The sequence below is a fragment of the Manis pentadactyla genome, chromosome 4 (genome assembly GCF_030020395.1).
Source record: "Manis pentadactyla isolate mManPen7 chromosome 4, mManPen7.hap1, whole genome shotgun sequence".
In the NCBI taxonomy this organism is placed as follows: domain Eukaryota; kingdom Metazoa; phylum Chordata; class Mammalia; order Pholidota; family Manidae; genus Manis; species Manis pentadactyla.
In genome coordinates, this window is record NC_080022.1 from 81,769,820 (window position 1) to 81,790,455 (window position 20,636).

The following is a 20,636-nucleotide window of genomic DNA, read 5'->3' on the forward strand; positions in this document are numbered from 1 at the left end:
GCCAACGATATCAGTGCAGCTGAATGGATGATGTTCAGGTTTGAAATTTTTTTAACTAACTCAATTTAAAGTGGAAATAAGTATTTCATATTTCCCCCGTTTTTTCCTCTTATTCCTTTAAAAACATTGTAATTGTTTTTTTTCTTCCATTTTTCACAGGCAAATTTACAGCACTCATAAAATTTTAGACTAAGTTAGAAGGAAACTGAGAAGACCTCTAGACCAATCCTTGCATTTTAAGGTAAAAACTGAGGCCTGAAAAGAAACTGACTAAAATTAAAAAAAGCTAAAATGGTCCTGGGACCAAATGGGTCCTAAAGCTCCATTAGTTACTCTTTCCACTACAAGGGCATCAAGTACTAAGGCCAGGTCACCAGAGCTCCTCCACGTCTACGCGACACCACTCACCATGTTACTACTTCCTTCTGAGCCTTAGCACCTTGGAGACCTAAAGCCACTGCTCTCAGCTAGCTCTTGCCAGTGACAGCAGCCATGCCTCTAGTGATTTAGTAAATAACAGTTTCAAATGTGAAGAACTTTTTTCTCCCTTCCATTATGTCTCTTGAGCTCCAATAAATAAATTAAACCTTTTGGGCCAATAGAGGTTGACTAGAAAGGGGCAAGAGAAAATTTTCTGGATGACAGAATTGTTCTAACTCTTGATAGGGATGTGTTTAAACCATACACTTAAGATCTGTGCATTTCATTGTTTGTAAATTATATCTTTTAAAAACAATCTAAAATTATGGAGAAAATTCGGATTTTAAAATTGTCTTCCAAAGCAGGGACCTGAAGTGCAACCCACCTAATAAAAGGCAATGAATGATCAAACTCATAGAGATTTTTCAAAATCATTGTAGCTACATGCATTTCTGTTCCACCACTCATGACAATAACATCTACTGTGTCAAAACTCATGCCTGTGGAAAGCATAAAGACTTTCTTTTCAGACTATGCCAATTAATGGACTGTCTTAAATAGGAATGAGAGCATTATTTAAGAACTGTGTATACTACTGTGGTAACACAGCCACTGCTCTACGTTGTCTAGTGAAGCACATTCAGACTTCAATACTAGAACTTCATCCTAAATACCACAAAGAACTTAAGACCTTTCATAGATAAGGAAGGTAAGGCTGAACACATTGACCTAATTAAGTTTTCATATTTCTATTTCCTGTAAAAACTTGAACATGTGTAACATTCTGCTCACTGCACAGCCCATTTGGTAACAGTCTTGACAAAAACAAGCAGAGTATTGAAAAGGAATAAAACATTGACTCAATTATGACTGACAAGTACATGAAGGTGGCTCAGGAACCACAGGTGAATAGGAGCACAAATCAGTTAAAGATACTGCCCTGTTAGTGCTCATCACCAGGAGACATGGGGGAGAAAAGGGCACATTTAGAATTCAAGTTACAGCTAGAAAGCGAAGACACATTTCTCATCTTTTTCAGCAAAGTGCTTCAAATAATAAATTTTAGCATGTTAGTACAAGGACTGATATAGTACCTGGCACAGTGATAAATGGTAGCTGCTTAAGAACTTGTTATATCCTGTTACTAATCATGGATCCACAGGAGAATGCCTTTCCCTCTCCTCAGTGATGGTCATACATACCAAATCTGGCTTCACTCGGTAAGTCAGGGGAAAGGAGAGACACATGGAGTACAAGGTGGTGAGCACTGTGGACAGCCAGGACTGCTGGACCTCACGGCTTCTGGGTATGCGGTGAATGTAGTATTTGGGAAACTAGAAGGAAACAGCAAAAATCTAAATCAACTGGGCCACTGACACCAAAGTTAAATACAGCAAAAGTTAACATTTGTACAAATAGGAAATGCTTTCTTGACTATTTTTAATTTTCATTCTAACTAATTTTAAATTAAGTTATAAAGGCTTTTTCAGGATTTATACAACAACCATCATTGGATTATAACAGAAAAGTTCTTAAATATGATTTGAAAATGTTAGTTTTGACAATGAGCTGGGGGAAATTTTCTATAAAGTATGTTTTAGGCAAAAAGCTTAACTTGGTGATACAAAAAGGTTCCTATAGATCAATATATAAGACAAATGACCTACTATCAAGTTGGACAAATGACACAATTCCAAACAGAGTAAACACAAACAGCCAATAAACATGAAAAGATGGCTAAACACAAAAGAAAGCAATGAGTCATTTTTACCTGCCTGACAAGAATTGTGGACCCCCAGTGTTGTTGAAAGTGTTGGGAAACAGACATTTATATTTCCTGGACAAATACATTAGTACAGTGTTTTGGGAAAAAAATCTGGAAATACGTATCAGAATTTTAAGTGTGTCTTTTGATCCACCATTTCTGCTTCTAGAAATGCATCCCATTGATTTACCCAAATGCTTATTATCCATTCTATTGTAGCTCATATTTGTGGAAATCAGAAACAGCTCACATATGCAATAAGGAATGCAGCTCATACATTAAGACATATGGAAACATATTAACAAATGACATAGATTTACATAAACTTAAATGGAAAATGTACTCATAAGTTATTAAAGTAAATATACAAGTTGAAGGACAGTATGTTTACTATGATCCAGTGTGTACTATAAAATCACACACATGTGTTTTATATACACATATCTACACATATTAGTATTTGCATGGAGAAAATCTGGACCTATTTATCATGAATTGTAAAGGGAGCAATATTATAAGATATTTTCATTTTCCAGGTCATGTATGTCTATGCTTGAAATTAGCAACAAGCATGTATTATTACTTTCATAATCAGAGAAACATACATTTCCTCCTTGAATCAAAGTTCTACATATATTATGTTTTGCTTAGTAACAGATTACCCCCAAATGTAGCAGCTTAAAACAAGAAATATTTTTTGTTTCTCATAGTTTCTGGGGGTTGGGAATCCAGGAGTGTCTTAACTGAGGTCTCTCATAAAATGCAACTCAAGTTGTGGCTGGGGCGGCAGTCATCTGCAGGCTTGATTGAGGCTGGATGATCCACTTCCAAGGTGGCTCACTCACACGGCTTGGCAATTTAGTACATTTTTGGCAGAAGACCTTACTTCTTTGCCACAAAGACCTTTCTGTAGAGCTACTCGTGTAATTACACAGCAGCCGCTTCCCAAAAGCAAGTGAGCCAAGTGAGGGCAAGGCAGAAACAGCAAAGTCTTTTATGACCTAATCTCAGAAGGCATACTTTATCATATCTACAAAATCCTCCTGGTTACATAGCTCAACAGTAGACCCATCTGATACGGACGGGACTACACAAAGGCTCGAATATCAGGTGGTGAGGGTTTCTTGGAGTCTGCTGGTTACAACACAGGTTAAGCCAGAGAGTAAAGGACTAAATATTGAATACATTCCCTTTCCCATCCCCACTTTGGTCTTGAGGTACAATATGCTTCTAAAGAAAATAATAGAAGTCTTTTCCTAAACTAGTGGGAGACGTACAACTACTGGTCCTAATTTTTTGCATTTAGAAAAAGACATGAAATCTGTATGGAGGCTTCTGTTAAGACTCTGGGAGGGTGAAAGTGTAGTTCTTAAGTATTCAACACAAAATGAAAATGGACTGCACATGTGACTACTCTGTTTCATATATGATGGTAAAAGATATTTCCTCTTCCATGTTACACCAGTGGACAAGTAGAGATCTGGGCTCAATATATGTTATCCACCATTTTTATTTATTTATTAATCATTTATTGAATCACTGTTGTTTTTTGTGCCAAAAGACTATGGTACTAAAGGTACTAAATGTTGAACTAGAAAATAATACTGAACAGTTCCTAGAATATAGACCAAACAGGGAGCCATAACCAAGAAGGGGCAAACCTGTAAGGAATCTTATGATAGGTTTGTGCTTGCCTAGTTTGTGGAGCTTATTAATGGAAAAACATGTGATAAGCACAAGAGTCTTATAGAGCCCAAATCCCTTGACAGAAACTTTTTGGTCAGAAGTGTTTTGAACAGGTATTATACCATAGACCATAAACCCCCTCTGAAATCTGAGGAAGTAACTAAATATATTAATACTTCTGCAGCAAAATATGAATATTCACACAAAGTGGGATAAATAAAGACTATATATCTTATACCAATTCAAATCAGGTTTTGCTGTTCACGGAACTTGTGACAAATTGGAATTTTTTTTTTCTCCAGTTTTCAGATCTTTTTGGATTTCAGATAAGGGACTGTGAACCTGTATTTCAAAATACATTTGTACCCAATAACATGTCATGGTTATTATTATGGTAAAAATAACACAGTAAGTCTTACTATAAAAGTTTTTTGGATGTCATTTTCAAATTTTGAGGCCTGATCTCAACATCTGCAATTATTTTCTTCAAAAAAGCATGGGTGTTTATCATGCCCCTTGAATCTCTTAAAGCTGTGAGTATAATGTGGTAAAAAAGTTATAATATTTCAATAGTAACAGTTAACATTTTTTCTGGGTATTTTTAGTGCCCTCAGGGGCTAGAAGTGAGGCAGAGCAGGGACATGGGACAAGCATCATGAGTAATTTTTACTGCCTATGATGAAAAATGCTGAGATATGAATAGTAAAGTAAGAACAGGAGGGACTCCATCTTAAGGCTAAGATTCCATTTTAAAAACCAGGGCGTTAGGAGGTGAGATTCCTGGCATATTTTATGGTGATTAGCCAACAACCCATCATACCCTAAGGCAGGGAAATGGTCCTAAATGATATGTTTCCACTGCTTGAGGGTAACCACTATCTTGGAGAACAGGACCAATAAATTCCTTGTTAGATTTATCTTACAGAATATCTACAGGACTGACTATGGATAATGACATGTTTCCCACCAGAGACAGACATCATGAGACCACATGTCAAGCCTGTGCCCCACCCTCACCCCCACCCTTTGCCTCATTTTGAAATCCTTAGAAGACACAAATCCTAAGCTTTAAGTATGCCACCTCTTTGAGGTTGCCCACACTCCTCTTTCTTTGAGTGTGTGCTCTGCCTTCAGTAAAGACTTCTTGCTGCTCAACTTGCTGCATTTTGTCTCTGTGCTCTTGCAAGCCTCTTGGAAGGTTAATGAGAGATCCCTTTTCACAGTGGTAAGCTTCTTTGTTACTTTGCTATTTCATTCAATTTTCTAGACTTAAGCACATAGTCTTCTCTTTCTCTGGCCTACTTCAGACAAGTAGGGAAGTACTACTGAGATCTCTGATTTGGGCTGGCAAATTCCCATTGCCTGAGTGACCCAGATAGGATAGCAGCTGCACGATCATGCTCTTTAGTAGCCCACCCCAAAATTTCCTTTCTTTGCCTTTGGGAAGTTCTCAGAACATAATCTCACTTCATTCAGTGCCCTACGGCTCCCCCAAATCCCAGGTTTGTAAAGGTTTAGTTTCCGTGTTGTACAGATTCAAGGGGACACACTAGACACCAGGTGATCCTGGCTTCAGGAGTTGGCAAGGGAGTCTGCTTTATGCCAAACTGGAGTTCAGTGAGCTTCCCTTTCCTTCCTTGCTTTTTGCTGTCTGCACGGCTGCTACCATTCACTGCTACTCTCACTTTAATGAATTCCTTCCTTGCTTACGCTCATTCAACCTGTTTGAGAATTCTTTCTTGATCAGAGTCAAGAACCCTCCCCCATCTAGGCTGAAGTTTCACCTAGTGTACAGGTGAGGCCTCCCCAGATGTAGCTGACTGACAACAGAAGGGAGATCAGTTTGACTCTAGCTCTGGGAGCCAAGTTCCTCTAATTCCACTTTAGCTCCAGAGAGGCAAACACACAGGTCTGGTAAGGCCTATGCAAGGGTGTCTGGGTCTGGAGACGGCTTTCTTAGACTTGGACATGGAAGAATCTACATCTCATCCATGTAGCAGCCCGAAGAAACAGAGATAATGGGTTTAGGAAGTCTCCAGTCCATTCTCAAAGAATGGAAAGGCACCTTCTGGGGTGAGAACTGAGGCATCTCCATGGGAGAAACTAGAAAAACAGGCCTGAAGATGAATAACTCAAGAGTGATGACCTCTGCTTTGATGCCCCATGCAAAGAGCCCAACCTCAGCCTCCAGAGCAGATGCTAGACTGAGGGGGGGAGTCTCAGTTCTACTTGCAGGGTGGAGCTAACTGGGCCCATGGCCACATGCCTACAGTGACCAATCACCCAGTATGCAGAGGACAGTCCCAGTTTATATCTACAGTCCCAACATAATTAAAAGTGCTCCTTCTGCTGTCAGAAGTGTCCCAACTTATATGATAAAGCATACATAGGATGCAGCAATAAATAGATTCTTCCAAGTGACAGGGAAGGAAGGTTATTCGGAGGCATTCTGAAGCAATGTGATGGGAGAATCTGCATTACCATCGAGGAAGGGATTTCAGTAGTCACTGGGAAGAAAGCCAAGGGGAATGTTCTACCAGTGAGATAAACAGGAAAACAGTAAGGTGGTGACCAGCCAGAGGAAGGGCAGTAGTAAGGATCAGAAATAACCGAGGCAAGGGGTCAGAACCATGACCTTGACTGGTAAGGGATAGGGGAGTCCATGTGATACCACTCTTAGCTTATTACAGCTCTATCCTAGAGAGGCCTCCACCTCCAAATGTTATCCAGTTCTTCTTCACATTATTATTTTCTATAGTAAGTTCAGGTAACTGGAAATCCTACCACAAAGAGATTTCTCTCTCAATCCAAGTCTCTACACACTCATTCCCCCACTATTACAGCAGATCAGTTCCGGTCAGGGGCACCTTTCTAAAACAACCCTTTCCCCTTCCCACATATACACATGCCCTTCCCTCCCCAATCACCAAACTTGCTTATATTTTAAAATTACTGTACTTACTCTACTGGCATATTATATATTTATTCACTCTCTGTCTCCTCCATTAGAATATGTTACCTTAGGAGGCCAGGAACTTTAATTACTGCAAATATGGTTTATAATTGGTGTTCAATAAATTTTAATTGAATGAATGATTCAATATATTATTACACATTAATATAAATTAATTCCAACTTCCTGTCACCTAGCTGAGATGTATTCAGATGGAGAATACAAAAGGACACAAAGAGGTGATTTCAGAGTGTATACTTAGGGCCCTGTTTGTAAGGACTACTCAACAAATGAGTTGAACTGAATGGAATTCCTGGAGGTAGAAGAAAAAACCTGAGCAAAGCAGGGCACTGGGAGTTTATAAACAGCCAGAGCCAGGAGGCAGCAGGTCCTAAGCTCTAGGGAGAAAGGAGGGAAATGAGAAGGAACCAAAGACTAACACCCTGTCCCCTCATAATGTCCTAGATACACAGCCTAGACGCCTCACTGTAAAACTGACCATTCATGAGGGCCTCAGAAACTTCTCAGCCCTTGTGAGTCCCCCCACCCCCGAAGAAAACAGGTCCATGAAAGAGGAGTGTTCCGAGGCTCTGACGTCTGAAAATAGAAGGAAAAGTAGCTTGCTAGGGTTAGAAGAGGGGCAGCACTCACTCTGCACCTAAAACTGCTTGAAAAATTCTATGCCCACTTGCTTCATTATTAGACCTGCTATACAGGCGTGCAGTCAGGCAGATGGGAACTGGGAGCCATCCTGAGAAGGTCAGGGCCCTCAGATGAGTCCTGCTTGACACTCACAAGTTGGTGCTGGGGTATTGCACTGATAAAGGAAACACTGAGAGGCCATGACAAAATCTTAAGAGACTTTTTATTACTTTACATAATTTTAGAAAATAATCAAGTATTTAAAGAAGTCACTGAGGAAAAATGATCAATAGAAGGATTATATTTTAGTTTTAATAAAAGTTCCTTTGAAGATAAAGGAATGGGACACAGTTTCAGAAAGCTACATTTCAAGCTGGCTATGACCTTTAGCCAGGCATTCCAGGGTTGTGGCATCTGGAGAAATCCAAATGAAGGCATCTCTACAGAAATACTGTTTTTGTTAGTCTGTACCTTTGCCTTGAGGGAGATGTCCTTAACCCTCTTTCATGTCCTACTAATGGAATGCAGGACATAAGGGATGCTTCATCCATCATTTTCCTACTCCCACCCCTTGCCCCTAGACCCAACATTTGGTTCAGGAGTGGCCATATGACCCAAGTAGGGTCAGTGTTTTTCTGGATTCTTATAGAGACCCAAGGAAAGTTCTTTGAGAGACACTGTGGGCTGCTAAACCGGCTCTCAATCCATTTTACTGGGGTCAAGAAATGCATACTTTAGTGTTCTTCTATTCACTAGGCTTTTCTATAATGACTCAAAACTGAACATATTCACAACCAAAACTAGCTATTCCTGCATTCCCAAGCCATAAATCAACAAATGAACTGTGGAATCTAATATAAATATATTTCCTGCCTACATATGAAAGTCATAAAGATCTATGTCGAGCGTAGCAGGGATGGGGCGGTGGCTGCCCCCATGCTTCCTTCTTCCAAAACCTCTACACACATTTCCAAATTATCCACCCATTCCCAATGTACCTGCTATTCCCATGGTCCAAGCTATCACCATCTCTCACTGTGACTACTACAACAGCCTCTTAACTTGCCTCTGATTCTCCTCTTAAGCCCCTACACTTTATTCTCTACATTATTTTCAGAGCAGTCTTTTTATAATGTACAGCAGATCTTTCCTTTCATTTTCCTGCTTAAAACCCTCCAATGGCTTACCACTGTATTTGGGATAAAATCCACATTTCTTACATCTGCCTCCAAGGTCCCGTGTGACCTGGTGCTGGCTTGCATCTAACTGCTCCTTGCTTACTCACTCTACCTACCACTCTTCTTTTTGTTGTGTGAATGTGTCAAACTCATTCCTTCCTTAAGGCCTTTTCTATTTGTTCTGAGCAGTCTACTGTGCCCCCAGCCTGTCTCACAGTTAGCTCTTTCCTGCAAATCAGGTCTCACTTGAATATTATCTCCTCAGAGGATTCAGTTCTCCCCACGAGCCCCTCCCCAAAATATTCAGTCACTTTCTGTCATACTGCCTTATTTTACCATCTTCATAGCAATTTTTTTTGTTTTTGTATTTATTTTCTTCATTAAAATATCATTGGTATACAATCTTATGATGGTTTCACATAAACAACACAGTGGTTTCAACTTTCACCCATATTATCAAGTCCTCACCCCCTCTATTACGGTCACTATCTATCAGCATAGTAAGATGCTATAGAGTCATTAATAGTCTTTCCCATGCTGTACTGCTTTCCCTGTGACTTACCTATATTTGTAATTGTGAATTACAGTGCTTCTTGATACCCTTCTCCCTCGCTACCTACCCTCTCCAACCCCTTCCCTTTGGTAATCATTAATCCCTTTCTGGAGTCAGTGAGCCTAGTGCTATTTTGTTTCTTCAGTTTTCCTTTGTTTATATACTCCAAAAATGAGGGAACTCATTTGATATTTGTCTTTCTCCACCTGGCTTATTTCACTGAGCATAATATTCTCTAGATCCATCCATGTTGCAAATGATAGGCCCTTTGTTCTTTTTAGGGCTGAATAATATTCCATTGTGTATATGTACATCATCTTTATCCATTCATCTACCAATGGACACTTAGGATGCCTCCGTATCTTGACTATTGTAAATAGTACAGTGATAAACACAGGGGTGCATATGTTTTTTCAAATCAGGACTCTTGTTTTCTTTGGGTAAACACCTAGGAGTGGTATTACTGGGTCAAATGATAGTTCTATTTTTAGTTTTTTGAGGAACCTCCATATTGCTTTCCACAATAGTTGAACCAATTTATATTCCCACCAACAGTGCAGGAAGGTTTCCCTCTCTGCATCCTCACCAGCATTTGTTGTTCCTTGTCTTTTGGATATTGGTCATTCTAACTGGTATAAGGTGATGTATCTCATTGTGGTTTTAATTTCCATTTCCCTGATGATTAGTGATGTGGAGCATCTTTTCATGTGCTTGTTGACCATCTGTATTTCTTCTTTGGAAAAATGTTCAGATCCTCTGCCCATTTTTCAATTGGGTTGTTTTTTGGTGTTGAGGCATGTTCTTTGTATGTTTTGGATGTTAACCCCTTATCGGATAAATAGCTTATGAATATATTCTCCCATACTGTAGGATGCCTTTTTGTTCTGATAGTGTACAGAAGCTTTTTAGTTTGATGTAGTCCCACTTGTTCATTTTTTATTTTTTTTCCCTTGCCTGAGGAGATGTGTTCAGGAAAAAGTTGCTCATGTTTATATTCTAGAGATTTTTGCCTATGTTTTCTTCTAAGACTTTTATGGTTTCGTGATATACAAATTCAGGTATTTGATCCATTTCAAGTTTACTTTTATGTATGGAGTTAGACAATGATCCAGTTTCAATCTCTTACGTGTAGCTGTCCAGTTTTGCTAACACCAGTTGTTAAAGAGACTGTCATTTCCCCCATTGTATATCCATGGCTCCTTTATCATATAATAATTGGCCATATAAGTGTGGGTTTATATCTGGGCTCCCTAGTCTGTTCCATTGATCTATGGGTCTGTTCTTGTGCCAATACCAAATTGTTTTGATTACTGTGGCTTTGTAGTAGAGCTTGAAGTTAGGGAGTGTAATCTGCCCAGCTTAGTTCTACTTTCTCAGGATTGCTTTAGCTATTTGGGGTCTTTTATGGTTCCATATGAATTTTAGAACTATTTGTTCTAGTTTGTTGAAGAATGCTGTTGGTATTTTAAGGGGGATTGCATTGAATCTGTAGATTGCTTTAGACAGAATGGCCATTTGGACAATATTAATTCTTTTTATCTATGAGCACAGGATAGATTTTCATTTATTGGTATCTTCTTTAACTTCTCTTAAGAGTGTCTTGCAGTTTTCAGAGTATACGTCTTTCACCTCCTTGGTTAGGTTTATTCCTAGGTTTCTTATTCTTTTTGATGCAATTATAAACAGCTGTTTTCCTGATTTCTCTTTCTGCTAATTTGTTGTTAGTATATAGGAACACAACAGATTTCTGTGTAGTAACAGATTTTTTTGTGTATCCTGCAGTTTTGCTGAATTCAGTTATTAGTTCTAGTATTTTTTTGCTGGATTCTTTAGTGTTTTCTATGTACAATATCATGTCATCTGCGAACAGTGACAGTTTAACTTCTTCCTTACTAATCTGGATGCCTTTTATGTCTTTGTGTTGTCTACTTGATGTGGCTATGACCTTCAGTACTATGTTGAATAAAAGTGGGGAGATTGAGCATCCTTGTCTTGTTTCCACTTACAGGAAAAGCTTTCAGCTTTTGGTTGTTAAGTATGATGCTGGTGGTGGATTTGTTGTACATGGCCTTTATTATGTTGAGGTACGTACCCTCTATACCCATTTTGAGAGTTTTTATCATGAATGGGTGTTGAATTTTGTCAAATGCTTTTTCAGCATCTATTAAGATGATCATGTGATTTTAGTCCTTCTTTTTGTTGATGTGGTGGATGATGTTGATTTTTGAATATTGTACCATTCTTGCATGCCTGGAATAAATTACACTTGATCATGATGGATGATCTTTTTGATGTGTTTTTGAATTTGGTTTGCTAATACTTTGTTGAGGATTTTTGTATCTATGTTCATCAGGGATAATGGTAATTTATTTTTTTGTGGTGTCTTTGTCTGGTTTTGGTATTAGAGTGATACTGGCCTCATAGAATGAGTTTGGAAGTATTCCCTCCTCTTCTACTTTTTGGATTACTTTAAGGAGAATGGGTATTAGCTCTTCTTTAAATGTTTGATAAAATTCAGCCATGAAGCCATCTGTTACAGGTACTTTGTTCTTAGGTAGTATTTGATTATCAGTTTGATTTCATTACTGGTAATTGGTTTGTTCAGATTTTCTGCTTCTTCCTGGGTCAGTCTTGGAAGATTGTATTTTTCTAGAAAGTTGTCCATTTCTTCTAGGTTGTCCAATTTGTTGGCATATTAGTTTTTCATAGTATTTTTCAATAATTCTTTGTATTTCTATGGTGTCTATAGTGATTTTTCCTTTTTCGTTTCTGATTTTGTTTCTGTGTGTGCACTCTTTTTTCTTGATATGTCTGGCTAACAGTTTATTTTTTTATTTTCTCAAAGAATCAGCTCCTGGTTTTGTTGATTCATTCTATTGTTTTATTCATCTCAATTTTATTTATTTCTGCTCTGATCTTTATTATGTCCCTCCTTCTACTGACTTTGTGCATCATTTCTTCTTTTTCTAGTTTCATTAATTGTGAGTTTAGACTGTTCATTTGGGATTGTTCTTTTTTCTTGAGGTAAGCTTATATTGCTACATACTTTCCTCTTAGAACTGCCTTTGTTGCATTCCACTGGTTTTGGGCTTTTGAGTTATTTTCCATCTTCATAGCAAATTTGGTACCTCAAATTAACTTGATCATTATGTGTCTGTTGTCTGCCTTTTTTCCTCAGGTTGCGACCTCCATGAGATGAAAGGATTTCATCTTGCTCACTGCTCTACGCTCAGTGTGCAGAATGGTGTTTCACACATCATAGGTGCTCAGCCATACTCGCTGAAGAGCTAAATGATTGTCATAGCAGTTTCCAGAAGTCCAGTCTGTGGTCTATGATGCCAACTCTCTACTTCATAACATCTAAAGATTGTAAGAGACCAACTAATCCAACTTCCTCACTTCACAGAAAAAGAATCTGAACTTTCCCAAGGTGAAAGAGCCAGCAAGTGGTAGAGCCAGGACCTGAACCCAGGTCTTTTATGTATACTGAAATATGCTGCTGACTCACCCTACTAAAGGCCTTTCTTGAATCTCTGTGCCTCACTGTAGAGCCTGCTTTCTCTAATATATAATGCATTGAACCGGGTTCCTCTGGGGCTGTGCTCCCTGCCGACTATTGCTTCTCTATATAGCCAACTATCTATCCTGACCCATTTCCTTTTCCTTCTTTGTGCTTCAGCTCACCTACCCTATATACAGCTTTCAACCTGAGAGCTTGTTATCTCTTTCTCTGGTTCTATGGGAACTGAGCTCCCTGCCTTCTCCCATCTCTGTCTTTTGTGTCCCATTCTGCACTGTATGTTTGGCACACCAACTTTACCAATGATTCCTTCCTTTGCCCCCAAGCCTTTTGGGTTAGAAACCAGAAAAAAACATAGGGCCTTAGAAATCTTCAGCTTTCTGTTGATCCTTGGCAAATTCTGCTGTTTTGCAAATTGCTCCTGTTTGGCAACCAACTGAGCTGCACACTCCTAGAAAATATGTTTTATTTGAGTCCTTTCTTTCTGTGTAGTTCAGTGTATACATCCTGCAGTATGTGCATATCTTGCAACACGATTCAGTCTCTTTCACACAGTTGGCAATAATATAAAAGACAAAGCAAGCAAGGTTCTCTTTCCCTTAGTCTCTCTCCACTATATTGAAAAAGACATATTAGTGAAACCCCCTTTGTATCTATCTAAGCATCTTGATTAAGATGGGGCAGAAGCCACATCCTATAGTATTGTGTATGCCTACAGAGCATCCCAGTGTTCCCCACACATACAACTAAATGTATAGTGGAAATACTGACAAGAGAGGGAAAATGCTTAAGAGAAGAAAATAAAGTGGAGAAATGAGTATTTTTTCAGGCTTCTAGTTTGTTTGAAATTATGTGAAACTCTGAGTTAAAAGTTAATATAGCATATGACAACTTGTAACTTTCAAAGTATCTTCCAGAATTACATCACCGCTAAAAACCACAAACATATCTGGCTTTAGATTTGTGACAAACCAAATAGAAGTTTATAGTGGTTTAGATGGAAATAATTCCACCAAGGAATCCAGATGGCATCATAAACCACAACAGAGCAGATCATGTGGTCTATGAAGTCATTCTGCGCTGTTCCCACATACTGAAACCTACAGTACATTTATTATTTAATGAATGCCACACTATTGCAGAATCTTGGAAACAAGACAAAACTAAAATGGTAAAACTTCATTCAATCAAAAATGATTTCAGCTTTCTTTCATAACTATTTTTTAATAATGCAAAATATAATACATATTTAAAGAAAAGTATGTTCGATGGTTCAACCAGTCATTCCAAAATCAAGATGACTAAAATTTACCACACTCACACAAAGATGTTTTCTTATGCAAGTCCTTCAGGTACTTGGTAGTTGCTCACTTCATGGTAGCTGATGAAGTGTCATGAAGGAGGGAAGGAACTGTGGGGTCCAGCCTGGGTCTTGCTAACACCCAGCTCTGTTACCTTTGGGGAGGCAACCTTTCTGGACCTCAGTCTCTCACTGTGCAACAAGGAGGTCTTCAGAGATCAGAGATCCTCAAAACTAGCCACTGGATTCTACAACTGGCTTTCAAGTCTGACTTGCCAAAGACAACTGAGGGTGCTGCTCCACACCTGCCCATGGCTTTTGCCACTCCTCACTTTACCCTGAGAAACCCTTCCTTGCCCAGACTTCAGGGGGAAAAAAAAGTCCTTTGTTCTTGAAGCAATGATGGGACTCTGACCCAAAAGATTTAAAGTCCTTTTTAATGAATATTAGTTGTCCTATTTCCAGCATTTTATTGCCCCAGCTTTTGCCAACAATAACCTAATTTTCCTTTGGGTAACTCACTCCTCTCTCAATCCCAGCCAGTTAGTTTTGGTGGGATCTCAGCCTGTCTCCTTCACCTCCAACCTCTAGTCCCAAGAGTAGGCCCAGAATGGCTAAGCAGCGTGAGATAACCCTCACCCCTAGCCACAACAATTGGCTGAAAGATGGGAATATAACCCAACTTAAGACCATGAGGAAGAAGACATTTACTGGGACTTATGGGAAAAGGAAGCTTCATCTCTTTCTCCTACGTGCAGTAAGAGACCTTCTTCCTTATGTAGCCTAGTGCATTGATATGAAGCCAGGAGTTACCACTGGCTTTTGCTACTCCAAGGGGAGACGGGAGAGCCTGCAGCTGCTGGAGCCAGCACTACAAGAGGCCCAACTGAACTGACACCGCAGAAAACAGAGCAGAGGGACATTGACTATCACTAGTGACCACCATGGGCAGCTGGGACAAAACTTGCCAGCAGCAAGACCGAACTTTTCCCATTTTATAAGTCAACAAATTCCCTTTACTGTTCAAGCCAGGTTTGAGCTGACATTTATGTTGCTTACAATTGAAATACCAGTCCTTTTAGCTTTAAAATGATATGAATTTGTTTTTTTTTTAAAAAGGAAAATATATCAGTATCATGGGTGAAATAGTTGCTTACAACACTGGATTTCAGAGCTGTACTCTTCACTGTGGGCACAGATTGACTGATTCATTCATTAAACAACCAAGAGCATCTAGCAGGAGACAGGAACTAGGCTAGGAAAATAAAGGTATAAAAGATATTCATAAGAAATTCTCTATAGTCTGGCAGGGGAACACAAGGAAACTAGTAATTGCAATCATAGAGATTAACAAAATATAAGACATAATTATTAAATATCATGTTAGTACCAAGAAAGAAATGATGAACTAAACCTTGATAAAGCAGGCCAGCATTATGGAAGAGCCTGATCTGACATGGAAGGATATGAAATTTACCAGGCAGAGCAAGGGGGAAAAAGGGTTTCCAGACATGTTCATAGCAGAGATACAGGAAATGGCATGGAATATTTGGGGAACTATATTTTGGCAGGTAAGGAACACAACAGAGAACAGCAGAAAATGGAGTTGGAGAGGCAGGGCTTTCCAAGCCATGCTAAGCAGTATATATTCGAATCTAAACACAACGTCGGGGAAGCCACTAAAGGATGTTAAGAAGGGAGAGTAATGTGATCAGATCTGCATTCAAGAAACACCACTCTGGCAGTTATGAAGTAAGGGAGAGAATGGATGGAGGCTCAACCAGAGAAAGGAGATCACTGAAATATATCAGCAGAGTGATGTTGAAGGCCTGAAGGCTACTTGCAGCACTCAGATGAAGGAATGGAGAGGGCAAATGGAGGGGAGGGGGGATCTAAGGAGTCTGGAGAGTTTGGGGTGACTCTCAGGTTTTTAGCTGGGGTGAATGGTTAAAAGGGGAAACAGGCAGAGAGCATATCATTACTCATGGTCTGATTTGGAGCATAATTTTATGACACTCCGTAAGTGACAAAATCTATCAATGCTAGAAAATATGTACAGGTAATTCTCAGGTTTAAGTGGGGCAGACAGGGGTTTGCACCTGGAACTGGGGCAATAGTTGACTTGACAAGTGAGTAGACAGAGCAAGACAACTGGGAATCTAAGAAAACGCAGTGTTTAGAAATCTAGATTCTAGGCAGACACTGGGAGGCCCTGGAGTGCCATGGCCTGGAGCAGCAGCCTTTCTTGTCTTTGACAAGTCAGCCTTGAGAGCCGGTTGTGGCTAGTTGAAGATCTAGATTTCAGCCAGCTTTCTTGCTTCACAGTGTGAGACTGAGGTCCAGAGAGGCTAACTTGCCCAAGGTGGCAGAGCTGGTCATCAGCAAACCCAGCTGGGAACACACAGCTCCTTCACTTATAGGTCACTTCATTGCACCTCCTCATCAGCTACTAAGAACTGAGCACCTATCATGTCCTTGAGGCCAAGGGAACATTCCTCTGTACCCATTACTCCAGTCCCGCTTCTTCCTGTGCTCAGCTCTTCGGTCAGTCCTGACTAAAACTGGTGGTACAACGAGAGTCAGCTTCACTACTTGTAGGGTTTGGAATTAAATTGTCCCTGGCTTGACTGTAACTACTGTGCTTCAGAATTATTTCCTGGAACTGAATGGCTTAAAGGGACAAAACAGCCTCCATTTGTACAAAAGGAAGGACAAAGGGAAACAGGCCACATCCTGATTTTATGACAACAACAAAAAACAAACTATTGTGTGTTTGGGCCCATTACGTATAGACGGACCTCAGAGGTAGTGGGTTTGGTTCCAGACCCCTGCAGTAAAGCGAATATTGACATAAATTGAGTCAAATGAATTTTTTTGTTTCTCGTTGCATATAAAAGTTAGGTTTACACTCTGCTATAATCTATTAAGTGTGCCTTAGCCTTATGTCTAAAAAAAAACAATGCACATGCCATAGTTGAAAAATACTTTATTGCTAAAATGCTAAATTGTCAACTGAGCTTTCAGTGGGTCAATTTTTTTCCTGGTGGAGGGAACTGCCTGGATATTGATGACTGTTGTCTGATCAGGGTGGTGGCTGCTGAAGGCTGGGGTGGCTGCGGCCATTTCTTAAAACAAGACAACAATGAAGTTTGCCACATCTATTGACTCTTTCTCGCATGAATGACTTCCCTGTAGCATTTGATGCTGTTTGATAGCATTTTACCTACAACAGAATATCTTTTAAAAATTGGAGTTAATCCTCTCAAACCCTAGTGCTACTTATGTAATATTCTAAGTCCTTTGTTGTCATTTTAACAATCTTCACTGCATCTCCACCAGGAGTAGATTCCATTTCAAGAAACCACTTTCTTAGCTCATCCTTAAGAAGCAACTCCTCAACAGTAAGAGTTTTATCATGACATTGCAGCAATTCAGTCACATCTTTAGGCTCCACTTCTAATTCTGTTTCTCTTGCTGTTTCCACCACATCTGCAGTTACTTCCTCCACTCAAGTCTTGAATCCCTCAAAGTCATCCATGAGGGTTGTAATCAACTTCTTCCAAACTCCTATTAGTGTTGATAATTTGACTCTTCCCATGAATCACACATGTTCTTAATGGCACTGAGAATGGTGAATTATTTCTAGAAGGTTTTCAATTTCCTGTGCCCAGCTACACCAGAGACAGCACAATCTATAGCAGCAATAGCCTTACGAAATGCATTTCATTTTATAAATAAGATTTGAAAGTCAATATTACTCGATCCGTGGGCTGCAAAATGGATGCTGTTAGCAGGCATGAGAACAGCATTAACCTTGTTGCCCATCTCCATCAGAGCTCTTTGGCAGCCAGGTGCATTGTCAATGAACAGTAATATTTGGAAAGGAATCTTTGTTTCTTTAACAGCAGGTCTCAACAGTGGGCTTAACATACTCAGTAAACCATGCTGTAAACAGATGTGCTGTCATCCTATCTTTGTTGTTCCATTTATAGAGCATAGGCAGAGTAGATATACCATAATTCTTAAGGGTCCTAGGATTTTCAGAATGGTAAATGAGCACTGGCTTGAACTTAAAAGTGTCACCAACTGCATTAGCCTCTAACAAGAGTCAGCCTGTCCTTTGAAGCTTTGAAGCCAGGCACTGATTTCTCCTTTTTAGCTATTAAAGTCCTAGATGACTTCTTCTTTCAATAGAAGGGTATTTTCTCTATATACAAAATCTGTGGTTTAGTGTAGCCACCTTCATTTATTATCTTAGCTATATCTTCTGGATAACATCAGCACGTGCTGCTTCACCTCGCACTTTTATATTATGGAGACAGCTATTTTCCTTAAACCTTATGCATCATCCTTAAAGCTTTTCTGCAGCTTCCTCACCCCTCTCAGCCTTCCCAGAACTGAAGACAGTTAGGGCCTTGCTCAGGATTAGGCTTTGGGTTAAGGGAATGATGTGGCTGATTTGATCTTCTATCTAGACCACCAAACCTTTCTCCATAACAGCAGTGAGGCTGTTTGTTTCACTTACTTATCATTTGTGTGCTCACTGGGGTAGCACTTTAGATTTCCTTCAAGCACTCTGCCCTTGCATGCACAACCTGGCTGTTTGGCACAAGAGGCCCACCTTTCTTTGGCCTGTCTCAACTTTCAACATGCCTTCCTCACTAAGCGGAATCATTTCTAAGCTTCTGATTTAAAGTGAAAGATGGACTTGTGACTCTTCTTTTCACTTGATCACTTAGAGGCCATTGTAGGGTTACTGACTGGCCTAGTTTAAATATTGTTGTGTCTCAGGGAACAGGGAGGCCGGAGGAGAGGGAGAGAGACGGGGCAATGGCTGGTGAATGGAGCATTCAGAGCATACCCATTTCCTGATCAAGTTCTCTATCTCAGATGGGTGTACATGGTTCTCGATGCCCCCAAATAATCACAATAACATCAAAGATCACTGATCACAGATCACCATAACAAATGTAATAATGAAAAAGTCTGAAATATAGTGAAAATTACCAAAATGTGACACATAGATGTGAAGTGAGCAAATGCTGTTGGAAAATGGTGCCAATAAACTTGTCTGATGCAGGGTTGCCAGACCTTCAATTTGTGAAAACCACAGTATCTGTGCAGCACAATAAAAGGAAGCATGTAGTTTTTAAAAATTATGCTATTCATATAAATGTTTAAATTTAAAGATTGGTTATTAGAATGTCTTTAATCTGATTTAAAATAGAGAAACTACAGCACTGTATTATAAACTGTTATGGGCTCTGCCTGTTTTAAGAATCCCACACAAATTTAATTGGTACGGGAAAACTGGTTAAATTACCAGAGGGTTGATGTAACTACAATATGTTATTCATAGCCATTTCAATTCCACTTATCCAGAATCTGATTCAAAGAAAGTTTAACCTAAACCTGTGTTTGTTACAGAGATGGAGGATGGGTTAATTAAAATTTAGGAAGGAATTAACAGATTAAGTAATTACTATTTTTAAAATAATCCATTCACTGAAATAGCAACCTTGGGATCTCTACTGCAATAAATTACAAATATTTTCTTATTCTGATGTTTCACTTTTTAAAAATGGCCTTCTTCCAAATTAGAGATATATTTTATCTTTACGTTAAGTTGAATATAGTTAAAGTTCATTACGAAGAGGAAAAAGAGCATATACACAATAGTCACACTCTAAAAATGTAATTGTTAAACCATGAATTGTAATGCATAATTTATATACTGAAACAAAATCTCATAATTGCAATCACATAATTTACCAACATTTATTTTAGAATTGCTTGGTAATTAAAAAAGAGTTCTCAAATACATTATATTTAGAAGTCCCCCTAAATTATATTCAATCTCAGTCTGCTGTGTGAAGTTAGCACCCCACCTTGTGGAAAACAGTAGGTGTTGTTAAATGGAAGCATGTCATGTAAACTTCAGAGATACACATTATAAACCCTGTAACCATCAAACTGCCATATTCATACACATACATGAATCAAAAGATATAAACCAAAAGAACCCCTTTCTGTTAAAGCAGAAAAACAAATGTGCTTCCACAATGTAAGTATACCAGTTCCAAAATACTGGTGCTTATGATATGTTTGGATTATTTAAATATTTCACATATAGCAAAATATGAAATATGAAAATATGCAGTTTTCATTTATATGGAAATAAACATTTATAAAATTTACATTTTCATCTATATGAAAATAAATATTTCACATCAACAGATGATTACTTCTACTGGGGCTTTTATCTCTTCTTAGTTTTGTTTCTAAAAAATAAGTTTCATTGTTTTCTAAACATAACCTTAGAAAATACAGGAAAATGTTCAAAGACAAAAGAAAAAAATCAACCGTTATCCACAACTCAAGAGATGATCTCTCCACTCTCCTTATACAACCTTAAAAAGTATCAGATCACCTAAATCCTATCTGCAACTGAGAACATTCTAAGATGATCTCAGGTCTCTAAAATTGAAATTAATTTCTTGTCTTATAATTTAACTGACTTCATTCCCAATCTCCTGTCATGAATCTTGTCAAAACACACCCTCCGTTTGTCTGAACATATCCTCTACAGTCCAATTTCCTTACTTTTCCCTATGATGTC

General features: G+C 38.9%; 1 protein-coding gene across 1 annotated transcript in view; it reads right to left on the reverse strand.

The window, feature by feature from the left end:
- The window catches only part of ALG14 (ALG14 UDP-N-acetylglucosaminyltransferase subunit), a 98,747-nt gene that overhangs the window by 61,765 nt on the left and 16,346 nt on the right, over positions 1-20,636 (reverse strand). Inside the window, exon 3 of the mRNA XM_036906487.2 lies at positions 1,623-1,754. Coding sequence (XP_036762382.1) covers positions 1,623-1,754 — 132 coding nt within the window. The remainder of the gene's footprint in view (positions 1-1,622; positions 1,755-20,636) is intronic.